The 25,419-nt window shown below is 39.7% G+C and overlaps 1 protein-coding gene across 1 annotated transcript in view; it reads left to right on the top strand.

Moving 5' to 3' along the window:
* The window catches only part of CNIH3 (cornichon family AMPA receptor auxiliary protein 3), a 45,484-nt gene extending 21,036 nt beyond the window's left edge, over positions 1–24,448 (top strand). Inside the window, exons 2-6 of the mRNA XM_066546217.1 lie at positions 555–623; positions 3,281–3,328; positions 18,912–19,024; positions 21,447–21,590; positions 23,274–24,448. Of these exons, the coding sequence (XP_066402314.1) occupies positions 555–623; positions 3,281–3,328; positions 18,912–19,024; positions 21,447–21,590; positions 23,274–23,301 (402 nt within the window). The 3' untranslated portion in view covers positions 23,302–24,448. The remainder of the gene's footprint in view (positions 1–554; positions 624–3,280; positions 3,329–18,911; positions 19,025–21,446; positions 21,591–23,273) is intronic.
* The last annotated feature ends 971 nt before the right edge of the window (positions 24,449–25,419 follow it).

Genomic DNA, 25,419 nt, shown 5'->3' with positions numbered 1-25,419 from the left:
AATGAATAGCAGCTTAATGGTGAAGCTGATACTAATTCAGAATTAATATCTGAGGTAGGTTTAACAAGGGATAAAAATCAGCTGTTTATGTACTAAACATGGGACATCATATCAGATGCATCTCTGTGTTTTAGGCAGCTAATGACTTTTTCCATCAAATATGGAGATGTATTCGTTTGTGAAGCAGTTTTGTGTCATGTGGAAATCTGAAAAAAGAAATCTTGCTGATTTGAAGGAAGAAATATGGAAAGTAGCAGCACTGAAAAGGCTATAGATATGATTTTGCAGAGTGACAGATTAATGAGTTCTAGGTGTCATACGTAGGAGTATCCCATGTTTTGTTTTAACTACTTACTTCTAAAGGGAGTGTGTCAGGGAAGCTGTTTTCCTGTATTTTCCCTGGAAAGTGAGGAAGGCAGGCAATGCATCTGATTAGTCCCTTAAGGAAAATAAGTGTTTGAAGGAGCATTCATTACAGAACTTGAAAAAATTGTTTTTCAGAAAATAAGTTTGAAGGAGCATTCATTACAGGACTTGAAAAAATTGTTTTTCAGATAATTGCCTTCGATGAGCTTCGGACAGACTTCAAGAGCCCCATCGACCAGTGCAACCCAGCCCATGCAGTGAGTACAGCCTGGGGGCTGGGGCTGCTCCAGAAACAGGGAGCACAGAGCTCTTGGTGAAGGATGAGTGTGGAAATGAACTGGGAGTCTCTTGTGAAGTCAGCTGTGGTTTGGAAAATTGATTTATTGGGCCAGTCTGAGGAAGCCAGATGGCAATTTTTATGTTAATGGCTTTCCTCTTTGCTGAAGGAGGCAGGAAGGTAATTTGGACATTCAAAAGCTGAAGAATGTCATATGATGCTAATGCTTTCTTTTTCACCTTTTCATTCTGTGACACAAGTTTTCCTTTTTGAAACACTTTGCTTTCTCTGTGTTTGTGCATGGGATGACTACTTTCTCCCATACTATCTGTGTCAATGAGCCAAAAACTTGAAAGAATTTGTTAAGAGCTGCGTGCCTGGACCCCTCTGTCCCATGGCAGGCCTCTGGACTCTCCTATGCTTTAGGAGTAAATATCATTTTCTGCTGCATCTGCTATAGGAGAGCATTAAGAGCCTTGGATTGTAAACTCAGTTGTAACTAATGAACCAGAAAGGCAGCCTAGATTTAAGCATATCCAAATTCCTCTGTTAATTAAAGCTGTAATCTAGGGTGATTTAGCTGACTACAGCTGCACGTGCCAGTTTGTACCACCAGAACTGAGAGCAGAACTTGGCTCCCCATCACCTCGCTGGGAATGACAATGATTGTGGCAGGTGCTAAATTTGATCTCTACAGTAGAGTATCAGGTTGTTGAATTGCCTACAACTGATAACCAGATGCAGTAGCTAGTACTTTGCCATTTAACCTTGTTCCATAACTCAGCTGAGGACATGTACTGCTTAGACCACTGATGATTTTAAGCATGAATATTTATAAATAAATATATAAATTTATAAACCTAGAATATATATATTTTTTTTTACTGTTCACTAACACATAATCAAAGAATGAGAAGAAAAGAAGGAAACTGTATGAAGAAATCCTATAGAGGACATCAATGGATGTCATCTGGTTTTGAATTTACTGGAAGTAATCTGATTTTCAATCCACTTTATCTGTTTTTACTTCCTATCTGAGAACTACACACTGAATTTATATGTACCAAATTCTAGTAAATTGTTCACTTCCAGAAAGTTGGGATGCTCTATGGAGATAATCTCATTGTATTTTAAAATGGTAATGAAATTGGTCTCCACGATAAAAAAAAAAAATTAACAAGACTCCAAAAAGAGGCACAGTATTTTTCTGGGGCCTATCAAGTTGCCACTGCCTCTGTGGCTCTCAATGGCTTAAACTTGGGGACAGAAAAGGAAAAAATCTATTTATTTGGAGATTAGAATCAAATTTGCCACAACCTTGAGTTTTAAAACATTTGAAAAGCAAAAGGCTTAGGGAGAGTTGGCTTCTCACATTGTTATAGTACATTACCTGTTTAAAAACATTAATTGTTTGGAATATTTTGCCATATCTAAATGAAAATATCAGGTAATCTTCTGAGGACAGCAAGCCCACTCTGCCTTTTGCAGTGTAACTAACACTAAGTAGAATCTTTCACAGTAACTCCAGCCAAGGGGCTATGCAGTGAAATTTGGTTTTGCTGGTTAGCTTCTCATTATGAGCCATTGAAAAGAAAGCCTGGCTTTGATTTGTCTTCTTTCTCTGAGTTGAGTTTTTAGAACATCTTTTGAGTCACAATGCTTAATTACAGTGATTCTCAGTATTTTTGAATGCATCTGTTGTTTCAAGTGGCATTTCTAGGCCATTTCAGATATTTTTCACTAATGTGTATTGTATTTGCAGGGTGCCCCAATGAAGGAAGGAATGATGAATCTGACTCCATGTTCTCAGAAGGCTAATTTGTTATTTTATGATACTATTTTATATTAAAGAATACTAAACTATACTAAAGTATACAGAAAGGATACTTGTAGAAGGCTAAAAAGATAATAATGAAAACTCGTGACTCTTTCCAGAGTCCTGATACAGCTTGGCCCTGATTGGCCAATGAGTCAAAACAACCCACAGCAGAAATTAATGAAACAATCACCTGTGGGTAAACAATCTCCAAACACATTCCACATGAGCACAACACAGGAGAAGCAAATGAGATAAGAATTGTTTTCCTTTTTCTCTGAGGCTTCTCAGCTTCCCAGGAGCAAAATCCTGGGTGAAGGGATTTTTCAGAAAATATGACAGTAACAAATGTGTTAAATTCTAGTATCACATGTTCAGGCACCATCTTAATGATAGAGGAAGCGCTGCCATGCAAACTTCATTGTTTTTCCCACTCAGATTTATCTTGAAGCCAGAGGTTGGGTGCCTGAAAATGCAAGACCAGGTCTCTGTGGTATCAACTGGCACAATTGGATAGAGCCACAAATGATGACTTAAAATGAGTTGCAGCCTCTGGCTGAAGGCTAACACATGCTTGAATCCCCAGCTGATATTGTTACACCCAGTAACAAATGAGAAATAACTCACTGGGACTTAGAAATGGGAAAATCATTGTGTGTGCAAGCAGTGGATAAGAAGTGAGTGCTGTCAATCCAGATTAATAACATGTGCTGCTTCACTGCAGCCATTAATTAAAACATTGACCCCTTGTAATTGTGATATATTGTCTTCATTTGTGACACCAGCTAATCTCCTGCCTTTCCCCCACTTTCTCTTGACAGAGGGAGAGGCTGAGGAATATTGAGCGGATTTGCTTCCTCCTGCGAAAGGTGAGTGTGAACCAGCCAAGGATTTGTGAAGTTTATGAGAATTAAAGCCCTCCTGTGGCAATGTGCATTTATTTTCTCTTTGATCCTCATACTCTGTTGATGGAAAGCTGGATTCAGCTGAGAAGTGAATGTCAGGATGACCTTGTAAGGACAGAGCAAGACAAATTGTAAAACGTTGACATAATAGAGGTTGTCTGGATAAAAACTGAACTTCAGAACATCAGGCCATTTATTTTGGAACGAGCTTTTCCAAGGTAGCAAGTCTTTTTACAGCTGGAGCTTCTTTTATAGTCCTATTAAACTGCTGTTACAGTTGTAGTACAGGCTTTAAAAATACCCTTGCTTTTTGAACACTGGCTTAGTATTTGACATGCTGAACATTTTTATTAGTTACCTATCTAATGTTCAAGGTTTCTGGTTGATGGAATAGAAAAGTTGGTAACAGTATGTATTTCAGCTTGACACAGGTGAGATGCTGAGTGCCTCAGCTTCTGAGACATTTGAAGGAGCTGATAGATTGTGGGTTACCTATTTGTGGCTTCAAATAGGATTTTCATAAGCAATCTTTGTTTTTCCTGTGTCCCATTGAAGTAAAAATAATCATGGTTCCAAACAATTTTATTCTTTTTCAAGGTTCTATACATTTTGTTCTGCAGACTGATAACAAAGCCACCTAAATCCTGCATTTTTCCTTAAAAAGGTCATCACTGCAGTGGGGACTGCTGAACACAACCTAATCAAGCTAAGACCTAAATTCAGATAGGGTTTTAACAAACATCATCCTCAGAGGTTTTGGGAAAGCCAGTGCTGGGGATTATCACTGTGAGCTGACCCAAAGGCATAGCTGTGCCTCCATGCAGAACCTCTGGGCTGCCATCCTCTGCTCAGTCAGAACCTGAGTCCTGTCTGTTTGGCACCCCTGTGAGCATGTGGCTGCTCAGAGCCACATCTGAGTACTTCCTGAGCCTGGTTATGCCACGTCGGACACAAAAAGAAAGGAAAATACTTATTACCAATAGCTTTCCTCTTTATCAAACAGGCAGCCAGCCAGTCTCAAGCTGTGTCCCAGTTTCTTGGTCATAAAGCAACTGTTGAGTGGTAGTGGTTTAATATATGTGAGCCCCATGGGAATGCCTTGCCGGCATCAATGTTTAATTTTTATTGCACATTGGCCTTGTTGTGAACGGCAAAATGGAGCGTTTTGGCTAATTGCAGACTCTGTATTCATGAGGGATTGGCTTGCTTCTGTTTCACTTAAATGGTTTGTTAATTCAGCCTCTTCTTCAAAGTTCTTTGGGGAGACATTTGTTTTAATTGAGAGATTATATGCAAGAAGAGGAGGGTGCAATAACTACAGAGATTTGTAGCCTTCAAATCTGACAACCGCTAAAAGCAGCTGTGTTTTATGTAGCATAGAGGAAAATTGAGGAAAAACAGTAAAGAATTGAGTGCCAGCTATATTGATACAGGAAAATAGCTGTTAGGATTCTTCCAGCAAGTACTAAATATATCCTTCAATATTGTGTGGCTTTAGGGTCTGTTTCTATTTTTATGAAACAACAGCATACCTGTTTTGAAGTCAGGAAGTTCTTTTATAGGGCATTGAAAACTGTGGTATCTTGCTATTTTTGACATTAGAACTTAATGTTTAAGAGCTGATGTAAATTTGCTGTTTTAAAGAGGTTAGAGGTGGGCTATAAAAGTATGTTCAATTTCATTATTCACTGGTTTTAGAAGGGGTCCTTGGGAATTGTTAAATTGTTAAATATGTCATAGAAATCTGATTCCAGTGAGCAAAGACCTTTTTAACGATGTGTTTTTGGGTTTATATCCAAAACACTTGGAGAAGTTTATTGAGAAACTGTGACCAGGTGTGTGATATTTCACCAGCTATTATATATACTTATGTAACTTATTTACATTTTCCAAAATAGAATGGAGGATGCAACTGTTCTGCAACCAGGCATTTTCTGATGTTTGGTTGGGGGAAAATGTTTCTGTATCATTAAAACAAGCAGGGTTTGTGTGAAGCAGGTCTGTATGGTGCTGGCATGTAGACGTGCAGGAACACATGGCTCCTTGTTTCTACAGTGCTGTAGGATTGAATAAACCTAAATTTTCTGGTTACTGAAGAATGATTGATTCAGCATAAAGAAGATATGAACATTTTACAGCCACAGTCAGGTCTCTCCTGCCCTGAAGTAAATGAGAAGAAGGCTTCTTTTCTGAACCCAGCACCATGTGAGGTCCTCTCAGGCTGCAGGTGCCTGATTTTATTCAGTGCTGTGGGGTTTTCTGGGATGGGTCTGTGTTCCTGTGGAATATCCCATCATGCAGACATTGGTTCCATACAAGTGCCAGGTGATTTGCACAGGACACACTGGGGTGAGCAAATGCTGTGGAGGCTTTTTTCCCTCTCAAGTGCCTTTGTTTCCCTAAGGATGTGATTCCATGGTTCCCTGCAGTGCTGTCCAGAGGACACAAGGTGGTGGTGGGTGGGAGCAGAGCAGTACAGAGCAGCTCAGACTTCTTGGGCTTATCAGCCCTGCTGAGGAGTGCCTGTGATGGGCCAAGATGTGCCTGTGAGGTCTACCATGACTTTTACAGTCAAATATTTTGGGGGGGGCTGTTAAAATATGTTCAGTTACTGATGACAGCGATATTATTTAATTGCAATTGCAGTTGTATTTCAAGAAATCCACCTAACAGCTTGATTCCTTATTTTTTAAATTCCTAATTGATGCTTATGTTAACACTAAGGACAATTAGGAATTTCCTAGATCAAAATACAGTCAAATTCATTAATCAAGCACTGCAATATTATTACTTTACCTTGGAGGAAATTTAAATTAAATTTTGATTAGGTTATGCATCATAATTTTGGAATTAATTCAATAAATCCTCACTAAGGAGGAGAGTTGATTGAACTTCTTGCTCAGTGAACACATTTCAGGTTTCAGTTTGCTCATGCCAGACACTGCTCAACAATTTAAGTAACTCTCCTCCAATTATCAGCAAATATTTGTTTTTAAAGCCCATTAAGCTAAAGTAAGAATGATTTCTGAACATCAGAACTGGAACTTAGTGTGGAGGGAGTTGAGGTTGATCAGACTTTTACTCATTTTTCTGATGTAGTGTGGCATTTTAGTTAAGTTATGCCTAAAATTCCTAAAACTGCAAGTGTAAGAAAATACTGTACCAGAGCTCAATCCTTTTTCTTGATTTTATTTGGGGTTTTTTGGCTTTTATGAATCCTTAAGGGATGATGGGAAGAGAGTAAATTCAGCAAGAATTCTAACCACAGGCAAGGTGACATTAATCTCAAAGATGTTCCAGATGAACTTGAACTGTCTTGAAGAGTACAAGCACACAGACAAAAACCCCTGCAGGGACTGGGTTTGAATAACCCAGCTCAGCCAGTTCAGCACTCCAGTACCAGCAGTAGTATAGTAGATAGTGAATCAGGAGCTGGGGTGTTTTAAACAAAACAAAGTTAAAAACCAATTCACCTAACATATTTGAAGCAAATTTTAATGTTTTAGTCAGGTGGTTGGGCAGTGCTAGTGCTTGGTCTGGTCTTGTGCCTCTGTCACTGTGGTATCCAGTGGAGCTGGATCTGCTGTGGTAATGGTGGAAATTTATTCTGTATTCAGTAGTTCTGGTGTTTACAAGGTTCAATTCTGGTTTTTACCACTTTGCAAAAGTAAAATAAATGTCTATTTTAAATTTATATTTCATTTTATATGTCCTAATACTTGTGATAGTTATGTTTTACTGTATTTACAGGTTTTGGTAAATAACCAAAACCCACAGGACCTCAAAGAGTGATTGTATAATTGCCATTCTGTTCACATTGAGACAGTGTAAATAAAATGTAAAACCTAGTGAGTGTAGTACAGAATTCCAGACACACACTGTCTGTACAGTTTTGTTTCAGTACATTTCAACATTTACATATTCTGTAAAAAAAGTTAAAATTACTCCCATGTGTGCAAGTAACAGTAATCCAGAGACATTCCAGAGCAAGCAGGAGCTTGAAGGGTTTTGGGTTAACACCACAGGTTCAGCTGTGGACAGAGCATTCTGAGGATGGAGATAAGGCTTGGTCCTGTGTCTGTGTCATGCCTGTTTGTCAGCAGTGAAAGCAGACTCCCAAAGTTTGGACAAAACCCCACAATATGTTCAGTGAAACATTACTGAGCTCCTTGGATCAGCTAACAGGGAAAGTTAGCTTGTAGGCTTTTCCTTAATAGCAGATGAGGATTATTTGAGTACAGAGCTTCTTTTCCTTTAAAGGTCTCTAAATATTATGTGAAATCAACCTTGTTAAAAAGCTCTATCGTTCCTTTTTTACCCTTATCCAGTTGACTTTTTTTTTCTCCCATATTTTGGCTGGAGGAGACTGACCAATATGCACTGGAGTAATTGCCATATAAAATATTTTTTTTTACTTGGACCTTGATAGGCTCCAGACCTTCACCTTCCTGTGGCTCCTAGCATTCCCTGCTTGCAGCAGGTCCAGTGGCCACTCTCCTTTGAGGAGTGTCAGGTGTCCCAGTAGCTCATTTCAACGACTGATCACATTCTTTTCTTCTTGATAAATTTGCTAGTTATTGCCAGGATCACTCTCTATGTTGTTCTGCCTCATGGTCACTGGCAAGCCTGAGATAATGTGATGGATTTTAAGAGTGTGGGTTTGGGTCTGTGTGTTGATTGCTTCATCATGCATTTAGGGATTTATGGATGTGTAGCATTCTTTTACCCAGTCTGCAGGCTGATGGTCATTAGCAGAGCCCTTCTGTAGGCCTATAGCATGGCTCATTAAAATGCTTAATGTGAGTTTATATAAGCAAATTTAGCAAATGTGATGCATAATCACAAGGAATTTTGAAAGTGGTGTATAACCATCCATATTGTAAGAAGGAATCACACTTTCTCCCTGGGGCTGAGAAATCTCTAAGTGGAAACTCAAGACAATTAGTTTGTTGTGAAACTGGGAATAGCAGCAATGGTTTTATTTTGGTAGCACTCTACATTTTTTTACAACCTCAATAAATGTTTTAATTCCTCATTAAGTTGGACTTAACAGAAAAAGAAAATGTTGCAGCATAGCCACACTTAGAGGGATAAGTCTGCAGGGTTAATATATCCCAGGTTTCCTCTTACCTTGTAGTGGACTAGTCTTTGAAGCTTAGGTGCTTGTGTTATCTAAGAGGAAAACAGAATTTTCAGTCTAATCATTAGGCATTTTTGGGCTGTGGAAATGGCAGTGGTATTCTGCCTTACAGGAGAAAGAGGATGATGTTTCCAGAGTTCTGATAAACTGCTGCTCAAACAAAGATCACAAAAGGGAACAAAAAATGGCAGCGTGTGACATTTTTGCTGTTAGCAGCGATTGTTACAATGATGGAGCACATGAACTTTGTCCACTCTCATTAGAGACCAAAGAGTTCATCATTGCTGCTGGCTTCTCAGTCCATGTCATGTTTCTTGATGTATCTAATGCTCTCTCTTTTCACACCTCATCAATGTGATGAAACTGCTGAGTTTTGAGTAATCTTCTGGGCAGCAGGAAAACTGTCAGGAGACCCTTCCCACAGAGTGACTGGGAGCATAATCCCCAATCAAGAGACAATGTGGATATCTTCAGAAGAGTGAATATAAAATTCTGTGGGTAGAAAAAATACTGCAGATACCCAGGTTGTCATTCAATGTCTCCCCGTGACTCAGGGCAACACAGAAGGTTATACCCAGGCAGTGTATAAAACTATTTAAGTAATTACTATGTATTTTAAAGATTGTTTTTATAATCTCAAAAGCCTTTACTTTTTTCCTCCTCAATCTTTGCGCTGCAATTTCAGTGGTTCAGAACAGAGTTGAATGCTTTTGACTGGATTGCATGAGATAGTTTTGTCATGATCTGAACTTGCTATTAACTGGCCTGATAAGCAATGTGAATCTGAAACGGATGTTCATTAATCCTTTCTTTACAGGTTTAAACATATGATCTGTTATTGGGACTACAGTGATATTCTGAATTAACATTATCAGATGAAAACTTCATGTTTTAAAACTGTCTTAAGTCAAAAGGGTAGTTTTAGTATACATTCTCCTTTTTGGAAGAAAATGTAATACAAGTCTACTTTTGTTGTCTTTAGGTGGATGTTCTGTTGTCTTACATTTTGCCACTTTTTGAATTTTGCATTCTGTTCTCTTAGTTGGATACTTTGATCTTTTAAAGGTTGTGTTGAGAGATGACTTTCAGCAAGACTTGGCTCTCCTTTTCTATAATGTTTGTGTTGGTGTTTGTGTTACAGCAGTGCTTTTGGTCTCAGGTAAAGAGTAAAGCCTGGTTGTGCCAGATGCTACAAAAACCACATGGTAATAAATATGAAGAACATTTGTTTACACCAGACATGTACACAACAGGAAAGGAAAGGTTGCACAGTTGTTCTGATGATAGATAGAAATAGATAGAAACAAGATAGAAACAAGATAGATAGATAGAAACAAGATAGAAATCTTGTTTTTGGAGATCTGCTTGGTTTTCTTGTTTGCAGGCAGAGCTTGAATCTTTTATTTTTGACCAAAAGTAAAAATTTCCTCGCTGTTTTTGAGGGGTCTGATGTTTTGTTGGTTCAATAATTGCATGAGATCTTGGATCTCTACAGAAGCTGTTCAAATCCAGCCCAGTTTGGAGTCAGACCCAAACTGCTGTGGTCACATTTCAGATTTCTGGGAATGAAATTATCTGGTGTTGTATGCTTGCAGGCTTGGGATGTTTGCCCTACAGAAATACTAATGAACAGGGGCAATAAGATGAGCTAGATCTCTGTCAATATCACACTGAGTGGGAGCTACACCCCCCTGCTATACATGCACACACAAAATTCCAAACTGCTTCCAAACTGCCTCAGAAGAAATTCCAGGGTTTGCATGTAGCCACTGGAATAAAGGATATTGCTGTTTCAGAGGCATTAATTATACCTGCAGATTTTGTAGGGTGTCAGCTTGCCATGCTCTGCATATTCTTTCCATTAGGATTTGGACTGTGATTGCAGCATGCTTCATAAAACTAAATTCATTGAAGTTCTCCATTGTTTGAAGTGCCCCAAAACTTTTTAAAATGCATTAGATTCTAAACATGCGTGAGAAACCCGAAACTGGTCTGTATTTCAGTACTCCATTCTTGAAAGGTGCTGCTAAACTTCTATTGCATGATAAAGCCAACTTTATTCTGGCCTTCAGAGTGGCTCTGACAAGATATTTTTACATTAGGAGAGAGTATTTTTTGCACTTCAAGGGTAAAATGTGGAGTTAGCTAAAAATGCATTAGTACACAATTTTGAGTTTATGAAAATCATGACTTACGGTGGAGTTCTTTTTAGACAACTTTCACACAGCATCTCTCACTAGTCAAAAGAGGCAGGAGATAAATTCTAAATCTTCTGTTCATGTAAACAGTGAGGCTGTCCTTAGTTTGTACAAGGGAAAGAAAGAAAGAAGAATTATGACAGGAGAAGTGGAGATACAAGAAAAGCAAGTAAAATATTTGTAGCTGAAGTATGACACACTTTCACTAGCTCTGTGTTGGTTTAATTGTTTTCTGCAGCTTGCCTAAATGAGGAGGGAGTTAATATATTCACAGTGATTCACACTTGGTAGAGGTTTTGTTTGCACCAGAAGGATGAAGGACATAATGATTTTCCCTGAATCTTGTAATAGATTTCCAGGCCTTCAGTACCTTTGTTACCAAGCTGCCTTTTTCAATGCTGCACTCTGACAGAAAATTCAGCACAGATAATCTAAAAGCTTCCCTCTTTCCCTCTCTTCACTCTTTTCTGCCTACTTATTTGTTATCTATGAAGTGTGGAAAGGGATATTCCCTATTCAGTTAGTCTTTTGGGCACCCACATAGTTTGAATTTCATCAGAAAGAATGGAACTTGGCCCAGAAGCTATTTTGCAGAACTGATAGTAGAATTGGGATCAAAGAGCTGGCAGTATTTATACTTTGTACACAAATTATCCCATAAATGTTGTTTGACTAGAGATAGTGCATCTCTTCTTCATACTTGCTGTTTTATTTTAAAGAGGTTGTATTCATATATACTAAGCAAAGTATTATTATTGCAGTAAAAATACTGAACATAATCCCTCTTGTCCTTTCTTTCAATACTGTATCATATCTGGAAAGAAAGCCCTTAAAATAGGACTAAAGGACTGAGAGGAAGTGTAGTACTTCTGGCAGGCAATTCATTCACTACTGACACTCATTGATTAAGTGAATTGTGCCAACACTATTTTTAGTCAATTTTACAAGTTCCTGAATTCAGCACTTTTGAAAAGTTAGAACATAACAATTGTTATTTTTAGCAATAATTGCCTAAGGATGTCTGTGTGCTTACCTAGGGATAATGAGAAGATAGATCCTGCTGTGTCTGCCAGGTGCTCATAGCAGGGGGAGCTTGTAATGGGAAAAGTTAGGAAAACTGTTGCAAGAGTGAAGAGTTCAAACTTTTGACTCAGTCACAGTTTGGTCCTTATTCATCTTCTGTTCCAGGGGGTAAGTAGGATTTGCCAGAGTGATGCCTGATGAAAACTGGAATATCCTTTAAAGGGAGATATTCACAGTGTTATTACTCATGAAAATATTTCTGTATGAAACTATTTCAGTTTAACTACTACATTTTGCTGCTAATCTCATCTCTAAGTGTTTAGTCAATAATCAAAGTGCCAAACAAAGTGTCACTCTGTAACTGATGACCTCTTGCTCTACAATTCAGCTTCTCCCAGTCCTCTTCTGGAGGGCTTGTAAACATAAGTCCTCGCAGTGGGAGAACACCACAAGTAACAGTGGAATAAGCTGAAGATGCAGCAAAAATGTAGATGAGTAATGTTGTCTGTGCTGTGCTCCTGAGAGCAGTGTACTTCTCAGCCACTTGGGGTGATGCAATTTATGCATCTGTTCCTCAGAGCTGTGTTGAAATATTGGCAGAATTTGACTTGCTAATGGCCTATATTTGCTCTAATTCAGTATGCAATAAAGTAAGTATTTGCATTTTAATAAAACGAAGGAAGTTAAACCAGAGGTCACTGTTATGTTTGGCAGAATGTTCAGGGTGGCTTTAAGTTGGGATCACACCTTATAAAGCTACTGTGCAATTACAAAAAGCAGTATAATTCCTGAATATAGAGCACAGTGATTCCACCCCATACCTGTTTATGGATGCAGGTTTCTTTTCTGCTGAGAGTTAAATGTCCTGCCTTGCATCTTGTTGCTGATGTTTTCTATAAAGCTGTTGTAGTGCCAGGGAGGGTAATGTCTTTACCACGATGATTTCACCCCATACCTGTTTATGGATGCAGGTTTTTTTTCTGCTGAGAGTTAAATGTCCTGCCTTGCATCTCGTTGCTGATGTTTTCTATAAAGCTGTTGTAGTGCCAGGGAGGGAAATGTCTTTGCCACGCCTGCACTGCACCAAATCTGCTTCCTCAGACTGCCACTCTTCACACACCGACGTGGAAGCAGCCCTCTAGCAAACACTTCGTTTTCAGCATTTATGGAAGTGTCAATCTTGGGCAGACCCCCAGGAGAAGGCCTGAGGGCCCTTCCTGAGCCCTGCAGATGGCTGAAGTTCATTTTGATCATCCCTGAGGTTTGTGCATTCACAGCCCTGCCTGTGAGCCGGGGTTGGTTTCGTAGCTCCTAACGAGCAGCTGCTGCGCTAATTGCCGCTCTCCCCACTTTTGGGGGAGCAGACAAAGGCGGCAGGAGCTCTTGGAGCAGCCCAGCTGCAGGGTGTCCTGGCTGCTTGTGCCTGAAATACCAAAGTGAGGTAGGGCAAGGAGAGGTTTATTACCCTGTTTTCTGCCAGCACTGTGGGAATTAGAGGAGTTGGCGCTCCGGGGTTGCCAACCCAGCTTCTGTTGCTGGTTCGGAATTAGCGTTAGAAAAAGGAAGGTCATAAAGATGTCTCCTGATCCCTGCTGAGTGGAAAAGAACAGTTTGCAGAGGAGATGCACTTGTAAGATCACAGCACATCTGCCCTAATGACGTGCCTGCCAAGGATGGGGCACTTCTTGGATTGTGCTGGTGCCCTGCAGACCTTTCAGTCTTTTTTTAAATCCGTTTCATAACCTTTTTACCTGTTGTCTGCTGTGACCTTCCACTGGCTCTGCAATACCAGAATATTTATGGATATTCCTGATGAGTGTCCTGTGAAGACCTGATTCTCATCTCTCACTCCTGTTGAAGTTATTACTGGTCTTAAGAAAAAGCTTAAATATTCTAGTCATAAACTAGCTCCAGTGGAATATATAGAATTGAATATAATTATCCCCATGTAGCAGAAGAGAGAGAGAGAGACAATGAGAAGTGAAATGATAGGCCTAAATATAAATGTGTTTAGTAGCTGAGATGGAAAGAGCATCCAGAAATCCTGTCTTTTAATATTAGATCTTGTACTGTGTCTCAGATGGATATGGAGTGAGAATAGTAATTAGGTTCTTTGTGTTACTCATTTCATTGTCTGGTATTTGTGCTGTGGAGTGACTTATGTTCACATTCCACTTAAGAGAAATGTCTAAAGAAATTCCAATAGCTCTTTAGAATAATTAAATTACCTTCACAAAGCACTGGCTTTTTGCTGCTTTGTTTCATTGTGATCCCAAGCAGTGAGTGAAGGGGTGAAAACACAGATGTGTTATCCTATTTTTTTTTTTTTAATTTGTGCTCTGCATTTTGTTGGTACCATTAAGTCTTGCATGTGTGTGCTGCTCCTCTCCCCCAGATAAAATGTAAAGCTGCATATATTAATTTAGTAGGTTCAGCTGCACATTGTCCTTTTGATGATCTGGAATCCATTTCCCAAGCATTTTCTTCTGAACTACATGCACAAATCTACCTGCCAAACTGCTAAATACTTCTAGAGGTTTGTAAAACATGGTTTTGAATTACTTAAAATGGTTTTGTTACATGTTTGTGTTCTAACAATTTGATGCTACTGAATTAGGAACTAGCAAACAGTCTGTAGAGACACAAGCAAGTGTGGATTTTAACAGGAGAATTGAAATAAATTGGACCTGAATATTTGGACAGAAAACCTTACTATATTTACTGTGACAGCATTGTACTGGGCTCTAGGGCAGCCTTTCAGAAGAGGTTTTGGAAGTCAAGTAACCCAAATCATTTAAAGTAGATTAGAAAAGTGGGAAGACTTCTTATATTTCAAGAGCAAAATTTAGTGTTTCGTCTGTTTGATCAGAGCAGACAGTATGTTTAAAACTGTTGGAATTATTAAGATGTATGGTCTGTGTATTTAAATTACACATAGTTGACCCTTCTTCTTTGGTTTGTGCAGCAGCAGGAGGAAACAGATGATTTGTTTCAGAGTATGTACATTCCACATACGCACACAGTCTGGGCTAAGGCACATGCTGCTACTATTTTTCTGTATGGTTTTGCTTTCTTTTTTTCCCTTTCTTGCACTACACTTCTGATTTTGCCAGTCTGTGCTGTTCAGTTGGGGGAATTTTGGAGTCATTAAATAATCTCCCTTTGATCTCACAGTGTCTTTAACTCAGCTGACACTCTCCCCAGTAACCCAGGTTAGCTCTGGCAGGCTCTGTAGGGATGCGCTTTAAAGTGCTATTGAAATAACTCCTGTGTCCTGAAAACCTTGGGTACACCTCCACCCCCTCTTTCCCCTGCTATTGATGAGGACTGATTCTGTCAGCTTTTTTGAGGGATGTGGTGGAAAAAGCAGCAAATGAGCCCCATAGTGACAAGCTGCAGCCATCCTCTAGTGCAGGCAGATGCAGTAGCAATAACCACTGCAATAAAGCAGAGTGCACTTAGATCAGACCTCATCTGGCCCTGTGATTCCACACATGCACGATGCTTGAAGTTTTCTGTTGCTTTCAGGTGGATGGAAAGGGGCTGGTGTGATTTTAAGGTGAACAACATGTTTGCACTGGGGTAATCACCAGAAGGAGATTCAACCCCCACTTCTCTGCAGGGTTTTCCTGCCATCTGTAGGAGGAGAGGGCAGGCATTAAGAAGGGAAGTTGTTTCAGCCTCCAACAGTGTAATGAGGACTCTCAGAAGCTCTGGTAGGGTAGAGTGTGTGATGGCTGGCAATTTCTGGGTACAGTGTAAAATCTGTGGTTGCAGTGTGGAGGTTGACAGGCACAGATGGAGACTGATGGAGACTCTTGGGTGTTTTGGGGAAGGAACAGCAATTCTGTGAGGATTATTATTATTATTAGTGTGGAGCACTCAGGAGCATTGGTCTAAGCAAAGTGCTGGAAAGAAGAATCTTGACATTTCAGTGGCTTAAGAGTGGGAAAACCTTTTGAGATTTGTGAGAATTTAATAGCACTGATGAAGGGATATTATTATTCCTGCCATAATATCTTTCCAGTTCTGTTTTCTATGAGGTATTTTATGGGCCCTGTTCACTGGTGAGACAAAACTGTAAGAGTCAGTCCATGTAAAAATTATACAGTGTCCTGTAAAATCAAAATTACATTTGAGAAGGAGGTATCCATCTGTCATAAACAGAACAAGGAGGAAAGATACAGACAGACAAGTTTATCTTTGGTATAAGAACAACAGAACAGATTTAGGAAATGGGAAACAGAAGAATGTTATTTAGAACTGAGCTTCTCTAAAGGGGTCTTTGTATTCCTATAAACAGAAAGAAGCTGCTGATAGGTGCTTAAATTCAGTGCTTGTTTTCCTGCTCTTTAGTTCAGCCAAGCCTAGGTGTCTGTCCAGAGCAAAGCCTGCTTTATTTTCTATGGAATTAGAGAAGGATCAATCTCCATGTGCAGTGTGTGTGTACTACTTTGTACGAGAGTGAATTTCTTGTGGTGAAATGGTAATGAGCATGATACCCACCTAAGGTTTTACATTTTAAATGTGAGTGATAAATTGTGAATAAGGGTTTACTGATGTGGACATTTGCTTAACTATACAGTTATATCAGAACAACACTAACAAAGTTAGAGTGGTTTCATTTTCCCTTGCTTATGTTGTGGCATTTCTGATTAGCAGCATTTTTTTTTGTCTAGAAACTGACTTCCTTTTCAGGTTTTCCTGTGGTTTTCCACAGTGAAGTATCAGCCATCAGAGTTTCTGGTGGTAAATTTGTGGTGCCATTTGAGCTTGGGACTCAAAGTGACCAAGTTGCCTCCCTTGAGAGTTGTGCTGCTATGCCAGTTTCTCTTTCTCCTCCATGTTTCATAACCATCACAAGCTTTATCTTGAGCTGTGTCAGAAAGCAGAGGTCGTTATCTGAATCAGGATGTTCCTGGTTCAAAATAGAAGTGTACTATTTATATCCTAACATGTTTACCATCTGACAGCTTCCTATGCTCTCACAGGAATGAATTAAAGACATTGGCTTAGTTCCTGTTGCAGTTATCTGTATCCCTGAAGTTGCTTTTCAGTTGAGTACCTCAGCAGGAACTACAAGGATTGACTGCTGCTTGTTTCTCAGCCAGCTTTCTTCTCTCCAGGAGCTGAATCCCACGTTTGCTAAAGTTGATTTCCAGTTTTCATTGTTTTCAGAGGATATAGTGTCAAATTGCAGGATGATTCTTACAGCCAAGAACTGAGGCAGTGTTTTATTTTAGTTATTTACTTGACCTCATAAGCCTTGCTGTTAGTTAGTGCCTTTCTATACTTTATGCTTCCAAGTCTCTCACCTCCTTTTAGATTTGGTCTCTGAAGTACATCAGCTGAATGTAACTGGCTTTGCAGGCTGGGCTTTGTTTGCTTCTTTGCACAAATTCTCTCCAGAAACAGTGATTAGCAACAATCCTTTCTTATTTATGTCTACAGGAAAATACCACTCCAAGAAAAGGTTGAAGAGACATCAGTGATCCTTTTGCTGTTCTACCACAAGTATAGACAGATTCAATTTACACCAGAAATTGTGACTGGAAAGTGAGCCTACTTCTGAGAATCCTCAGCTTCCTTTGTTTCCTTTCTAATTTCACTGCAGATTTTTGGTTTGTTTTTCAAGCTCTGTCTGCATAAATATTCACCGTGGGTTTCCTTCCCTGTTATTACCAGCCAGCCCACTGGCCAGGCACCAGGGTTGCAGTCTAGCTAAGTTTGTGTATTGTGTTGGAACCAGCAATCAAATATGAGAAAATGAATGTAATATGCTTTTGAGTGTTGTGATGTTCAGTGGGCAGATGTACATCATGAAGACCTTTCTTGTCTACAATTTGTTATGAAGATGAATCATTCTTTGGGGAAAGGTTATAGTCATGTTGTAAATCACATTCTCAAACTGAAGGAAAAAAAAAAATCCAGCAGTGATAAATAAGTACCATCTGGAATCTGAAGTATATAATTGTTTTATGATTTCTCATCCACATAAAATAAGTTGAAGGCACAGTCACGGAGATGCCCAAATCTGTTAAGTTCTTCAAGTGCTGAAGTGAAATGCATTTAAACAGTATGTTCCATGTGAGGTGGAAAGACTCCTAGAGCCAAGATGATGGTATTCCTTGCAGCACAGCTCTATGGGAGTAGTTATTTGGAAAAACTGTGTAGTAAATTTTACCTTGTTTTTAAAAAAAATAGGGCTCACTTTAATTATTTGACAGATGATAATGAATTGTCATCAAAAAAAAGCCCCCAAATGCCTTTTGTGATTTCATTTTGGTTGATATATCTCCAAGATGAAGCAGTGGATGCAGATGAGTTGTGTGTGAGTTTGTCTAGCTTTGAGAAATATGCACTGCTGGAAACTAGTCTTTTCTGTGACTCGAAGAAAATAATCAGGGATTTCTGAGAAAAGACATGGGAAGAAAACAAGAGAAGAAAGACAGCTAAGAAATGGGAAAGCAGTGAAGAAAGCAAAGTGCCTTTTGAAATAACTACTCTGAATCAACATCACATACATTTCTGCTTCTGCCAGCTGCCCACTCATTTTCTCTTTTAATAGAAAGAATCGTCATGGTTCTGAAACAACAAATGTAGGGAGCCTTGGATTTTCTTAGGAAGTGAGTTTCCTGTCTTAGTGGGTTTGTGCTTGCAAGACTGACTTGGTAATGGATTTGATCTCTTTATGGTGTATATAACATATCAGAATGGTAGAAGCAGCACTTTGTTTTTCCAGAGACACTCCTCCAATGTAGGAGCAAAACTTCAGGAGTAGCTTTGTTTCCTTTCTGAATACTTCAGTAATAAAACTTCATTCTTTGAAAACTCTTTTACTGGCATTCATTTAGTCTCAAAATGCTTTTGTGGGGGAGGCATTAATATAATGTATGTTTTGTAGACATAGATCTGGAACACCAGATGAGGCATTAAGTGATTTGTCCCAGGTCTTGGAGTACAAACTTGGGTAGAGCCTTAACAAACCTGGCCCTGGGTCCTGTGCTCCTTGCTCAAAGCCATGCTCTCTACCAGCTGAGGTATGTCTAGGGACAGAGGGACAGACACACAGGAGACTTGCAAGACTTGCAGAGCTGATTTGTTCTCTGAAAAACTACCTAGGTGGCTAAAATCAAAGAGGTGTTTGTTTTACTGACTTCTGTTCTTTCTGTTCCTTTCCTTTTAGCTGGTGCTGCCAGAGTACTCCATCCACAGCCTTTTCTGCATAATGTTTTTATGTGCTCAGGAGTGGCTCACACTGGGGTTAAATGTTCCTTTGCTTTTTTATCACTTCTGGAGGTAAGCCCTTCTTTTATATGCTGACTGCTTGTTAGCCTTGGTTGTCAGCTCAGCATACATGCAGGTTTTGTGAACAATGAAGGACAGTGATAGGAGTGGGGATGAGCACCTCTTGCCTAGATGCTCTTGCCTATAAGCCACTGAAACTTACATTTCCAGAGAAAAAGGAAATTTTTTCATGATTTAGAATGGCTAAGGAGAACATATGATAATACAATGTGGCTTTCAGTTACTTGGATGGATATTCTGAAGGGTGTCAGGATGCACTCATCACAAGTGAAAACATGGAAGTGAAATAGGCTGGAATCTGAATGTGGAGCTTAGTGAGGCTCTAAAAACTTCACAGATGGGGAGTTGCAAGACTGTTCATATCTGAAAGAGCTTGGACCTCTTCATTCAGCCCTAGCAAGGAAACCTTTCCATTGTAGTTGTGAAACAGACTGGGAAAGCTGACAGATTTTTGTGTCTCATCTTCTTTGGCAGCTTTTGGATTTTTTTTTTCAGTGTAAAGTAAGTTTTTTCTTTCTGTACAGTAGGGAATTTCTGTTCTGCAAGGGAATCCTCTTTTAGAGACTCGTGGAGTAGGGATTGGAGCAGATGAAGAGCTGTTTCTTCACACTGCCCATATGAAGAAGTGGGGGGTGTTCCCACTCTGGACCTCTGAATTGTGTTTATATTGACCAAGGGGCTTCCAGACCTGATCACACAAGACTGCTGTTGTTTTCCAGGCAGGCAGTGCAGCTGCTGCTGCTGCATCTCCCTCTGCATTCTAGTGGAGGATCAGCCTTCTGTTGCTTCTGAAAATAACCAAGAGACATCAGTCTTTGTAGTTGTCAGTCTGGAGACTTCCTTAGTTTCTCATTTTCACAGTGTTTGTAAAAGCACAGATGATTTTTGTCTGTCAGGGTCTCTTTGTGTTACAAAGGTACATATGGTAACAGAAGAATAATTCTGTAAAGAAGTCAAAATCATCATCTCAACCAGGAACTTTTTACATTTTTTTTCTGCAAAAGCTCAGTGGTAATGCAGAGTCACATGATAAAGTGTATTATTCAGAAATTAGAGTGCCAGTATAGTTCTGAGAAAGCTAAATTAAATGAGCTTTATTTAAAAAGAAATGCTTTTCTCTCTATTGTTGTGCTGCAATAAAAATGATAATGTTTTATGCTGCTCTTTTGCTAAGGGTTAACAACCCTTAGTGTGACAATGAGACCCATTAAAAAAATTTCTAAAAGCAATTTTTTTCTTTCCAAGGGGAAAATTATCTAAGTAATGATATCAACCTTTGGAGAAAATTTTTAATTCTTTTTTTTCCCCTATGATTCTTCATATGCTTTGCTATAGATACTCCATAATTACTTCTGCTTTAAGCACAGGCAGGTTTGGGTTCATTCTGTAAAGTTCTGCACAGAACCATGGGAAGACACTGTGTAATGTCTTCATCCAAATGAAGAGAATTAAGCAAGATTCCACCTGTGGTTCTCCATAATAGAACTTGCAATCTTATTAGAGGTTGTAAGTGGATGTGACTAACACTGGAAGGGAGAAAGGCAAAGTTATTTTGAGAACATCTCCTTTGAAAGTTTGCTGCTGGTCGCTTGCTTGGTGTTTTTATATCTTCCTCTCTGTCTATCCATCTGTAAGCAATCAGCAATCTTCTGCTTACTTTGTCAAAGCAGCAGAAATAACAATATTTCCTCTGATTTGTGCTGATCTTAGAGCAGTTCCTTAACTTTGTTGAAGACTTTTTTTTTTGTTTTGTTTTGCTTTTGCTTTTTACTGCAAACTACCTGAGACAAAAGCTCCTTTGCCAAAAAAGTTCTTCTGTCATGATTTTCTCACTCAGTCATTGCTGAGAATAATTAGAAATTTGTCCTGTGCAAGGAGAAAAATATTTTTTGAAGAAAATTATTTGGATGATAAATTTTTGAGCAGTGCCACATGTAGAAAATATTGGTCAGCCACTTCTTACATTACTCCATATTGGCTTTTTTCCTTTTCAGAGTTGGAGGAACTTAGCTACCAGTTGGTTGGGACTGTCACCTTTCATCATGTCTGAAATCAGTTGTGTAGGTGCAGTAAAAGCCCCGTAATCCTTCTCTGTGATCACAAACCACCATATATTGTCACTCACAATGTGTGAGTTGTGAGTGGATAAGCCAGAAATAACTCTGTAGGAAGGGGAAATGTTTTGATCTGAAGAATTAATAGACCACAGTAAATCCACATTCATTAATTGCTTGGTTCTGTAAGAAAGGAGATGATCTAGCATCCTCATTTTTACAGTGTCTGGAAGTAGAGACTTGGGAAAGAAAGGGGAATTCCTGCTTTATCATGGAAGATGGCAGTCAGGTGTGTATCTGCACATACTTAATACAGATTACTACAGAGTCATTCCAGGTGTCTTCTCCTGCTCTTTCAGGTATTTTCGTTGCCCAGCAGACAGCTCAGAGCTGGCCTATGACCCACCTGCAGTCATGAACGCAGACACCTTGAGTTACTGCCAGAAAGAGGCCTGGTGTAAGCTGGCCTTCTACCTCCTTTCCTTCTTCTATTATCTCTACTGGTAAGTCTGGCCATTTCACTAAGCTGCTTTTCATGTCATTTGTGGAATTGCATTCAGGAATGACTGGAATCAATTGGACAATTTTCTTAGTCTCATAAAAGGTTGCTTCTGCTGTTGATTCAGGGAAGCACTCCTGCTGACTGCTGGCACTTCAGTACAGAATATTTAGTGTTGACCTAAGGCCTGAGCCAGGATGCAACACCAACCAAAGGAAATAAATTTTGCTTCTCTGCATGATCTTTTGGGATGGTAAAATAGTGAATGTTGTGCTAATGGCATGAAACAAATAAAAAAGCTATAATTCCTTATGATTCAAGAGGATCATAAGAAAAATACTATACCTTTGGTATAGTAATATTCAAGATGGTAAATAAATGGGTAGGTAGATTTTGGCTGGGAGCATGGGATGCACCGTGCCCCTAGTCATTCCTACAGGCTCCCTTTCATGACAGGGCAAAGCCTGAGCATGATCCAAACCCCTAAATAAGGTATATTCAGGGAGATATGCCCACCAATTGGGCATTGTCCCCCTGCCCCCTTCAGCTGTCACATGTCCTCAGCGCACAGGCACAAACGCCCAGTGCAAAAATAGGTCAGGATCATTTAAGGTAAGGCCTTGCCAGGATCCCAGTGCTTTTAATCACACCATAAAAACTACTGGACAACAAGCTCTAGCACACTTTAAATGGAGGCGATGCTTTAGCTGTGTTTCTTCTACTCCTTCCTCCACAATGTATTTGCATAGAGTTGCCTCTTCAAGCCAGTCTTGCATGTCATCCCTCTGCAAGGAAGAGGTGTGCTGGTGGAAGAAAAGTGTGTTTTTTCTCCTCTGATTATTGGTGTCTGACCTGTTCTGCTGTTCACCACATCTTGAGGAGTCACTGCTGCACGTTGTTGTTTCTCAGTATTCCTTTTAAATGCTATTGAGATTTGGGGGAAAAAAGCATTTTTTAACTCCACGTTTTTGTGTTGGGATCAAAGTCAGCTCAGCCGTGTGGTGTAGCATTTCTCCTGAGACTTCACTGCTGTGCAGCTTCCTCTGAGCCCTTCAATCTAAAACATGGCCACCCTCCAAAATCCACTGCCTGGTGCTAGATAAAATAGTATAAATTACAGACATTTTTCCAATGCTTTCCTGGGTATTGGCAGAATTAGAATTGCAGCAAAATGGAGCTGTGGCAATATATACTGTTTTCTCTGCTTTTCCGAGTTGCATTTAATATGTATGGATTCAGTCCAGCTGGTGGCTGCATTTTATGTTTCTTCTAGTGCACAGAGGTTTTTTTCCAAAGGAAACAAAACAATGCAATTTCATAGAAAACCTTGCCTGTCCTGCCGAGAGTTGCTGCTGGTTGAAGTTTGAAAGATCAAACACACTAAAGCAAAATGGTTTTGTTTCTTTGCTGTTCAAATCCAGACATCAGACTGAGCTTTAAAAAGCTCAAACACAGCTTGTGGTGCAGTAGGATGTGGATAATGAATTTGTTATTTCTTGAGTGCCTTTTGATACCCATCTTGAATGCACCATAATTAAGATGCTTTAGAGAGATAGAAGGAATGCAAAGGAAAGCACAGGCCATTACAGCCAGACCTGAGGAACAGACAGCAAAGGGTTATAAAAATCAAAGTGCTCTGCATGCTTCAAAGGGATACTTTCATATTGTGTCTTTCTTTTACATTCAGCATGATCTACACTCTGGTGAGCTCTTAACTGAAAGATCATCACTAAGGACTGAAAACAACAAAGGCTGGAGGTGCAAGGACGAGTGAACCAAGGGATGCATGATTAAAAACAGCAAAGAGGAAAACTTTGAACCCAAGCAGTAAATACGGTACATGAGAGAGAGATCAAGCAGAATACCATGGGAGAATGGCTGAGTTAATTCTGTCTCCTGTTTCTCAATGTATTGCAGCAAATGATTTTCAAAACCCAAGCAAACAAAAAAAAATTGCAACTATGTGGGCCAAATTATACAACTATTCACCTTTCCAGGGATAATGCTGCTTGGTTTAGTGGATTCATTAAAATTTTAATGCCTGTAGTCCCTGCTGTCTTCCAGGAAGCAACATTCCTTTTCTTAAGGACTGTTCTGGACTGAGGAAGCACAGGACAAGATGATCTTATACAGAAAGAAGAGCTGTACAACATTCTGAAAACAAGCAGTGAGTGGACTTTGGATGGATATGTGACTGAACTGCAGGGCTATTCTCATGACACTGGTCAAACAGGGATGTCAAGTCTCATGGAACTGCTTCAGTGGTTTTGGTCTGTTGGTTATTTTTTTTCCCCACCAAAACAACAATACCAAAAGAATTTGCAGTTTCAGTGTTCTGTATTCTAACTATATGCTATTCCTGCAGGTGAACATCCAGTATATTTCTGTACTTCATTTGTGATGCACCAACACCATTCAGTGAGATGTTAATTGGGTAAACCAATTAACCAATACATTGGGTTTAACCTAATGAGGCCAAGCACTTACCAGAATAGTGTTCCTCTGACTGAAAAAAAAAAACCCAAACCAGGTAAAAGCTGCATATATTTAAAGAGGATTGTAACATAGCTATTATATTCATCACAATGCTGGATGGCAAATACTGGACCAGCTAATTGTGGTCTGTATTTCTGTTTTGCAGTTTTACTTCTGCTGTAAAATTTAAGCTGGAACAAATACACAAAGTGTCTTTGTCTTGTATGAGGTTCCTATTGAAAGATGTTCAGTTTTTTATAATTTAAAGCTTTTAAAATTTTGTCATAGAATTCTCATTTGAATTCATTTATATGGGCTGCATATCTTTATACATATGTATGTATACACAAATACGTATCTACATAAATACAATCTATTTACATTTTAGGTCCATCTGTTTGACAGGTCAAAGGCATCAAGTCTCCAGAACTGCTGCTAAATATATTTCAATGCTGATCCAGGTGAACCCAGACTCATTCCCTCAAAGTCACTGGTGCTGTGGGTAGTAGCAAGGCTGTAAACTCGAGACTAACACCAGAGCCTTCACAGACACTGCTTAGCTCTTGCATAAGGTGGGTTTCTACCAGAGATTGGCAGAGAACAGTGTGGAGAGGCCTGTCTGTCCCCTGGCTTGTTCACAGCTGGTCCTGTTAGCAGGAGCTCACTGATCACCACCCTTGGTCTGGCTATTGAGGGCCAGCAGACTGATCCTGTACCCAGCTCTGAGGTGTTTTTAGGCTGGGCACAGCAGTTCAGCTGGAGAGATGCAGTCTCACCATGGCTGCTGAGTCATCCCATGTCTGGCATGTTCCCTGTGGAGCTGGAGTTACTGTGTGCCTGCAGTGCCAGGACTCACTCTGGTTTGGTCTGTGCAGTAACAAAATTAAATCCTGTTGACCAGCAAAGCACAGTGGCTGCATGATAACTCTGCTCCTGGACCATGCCAGCTCCCAGATCCTGCCTGGGCATTGCTTGGAATGGGGCAAGCTGGCCTGTGCAAGTATTATACTGGGATCATTCTAACAATATTTATATGAAGTTGTCCCAAGGGCTGACATTCTTTAATTTACAGTAGTTTGTTTTTATTGGGTGCATTTTATCTTCATACAATGTAGTATACCCAGTTTTAGAAGCATAAGGCTGCCAAATCAGATGTTGGGAAGCTGATTTAGGACTCTGATGGTTCACAGGTTTGGATTGCACCCACCACAGAGGTGGCTGAACTGTTCTTGAAATCACACTGACCCTGCTGGCAATACAGATATGTTCTCTTGGAGTGAGCCTGTGCTAAGGAACTTCACTGCACCATTACAGAGCCAACTGATGGAGCTCTGCTGCAGAGGAATAATTAATGCACA

This window comes from Molothrus aeneus, chromosome 3 (genome assembly GCF_037042795.1).
Source record: "Molothrus aeneus isolate 106 chromosome 3, BPBGC_Maene_1.0, whole genome shotgun sequence".
In the NCBI taxonomy this organism is placed as follows: domain Eukaryota; kingdom Metazoa; phylum Chordata; class Aves; order Passeriformes; family Icteridae; genus Molothrus; species Molothrus aeneus.
The sequence above is the reverse complement of the archived record's forward strand: the minus strand, read 5'-3'. Positions and strand labels throughout refer to the sequence as shown.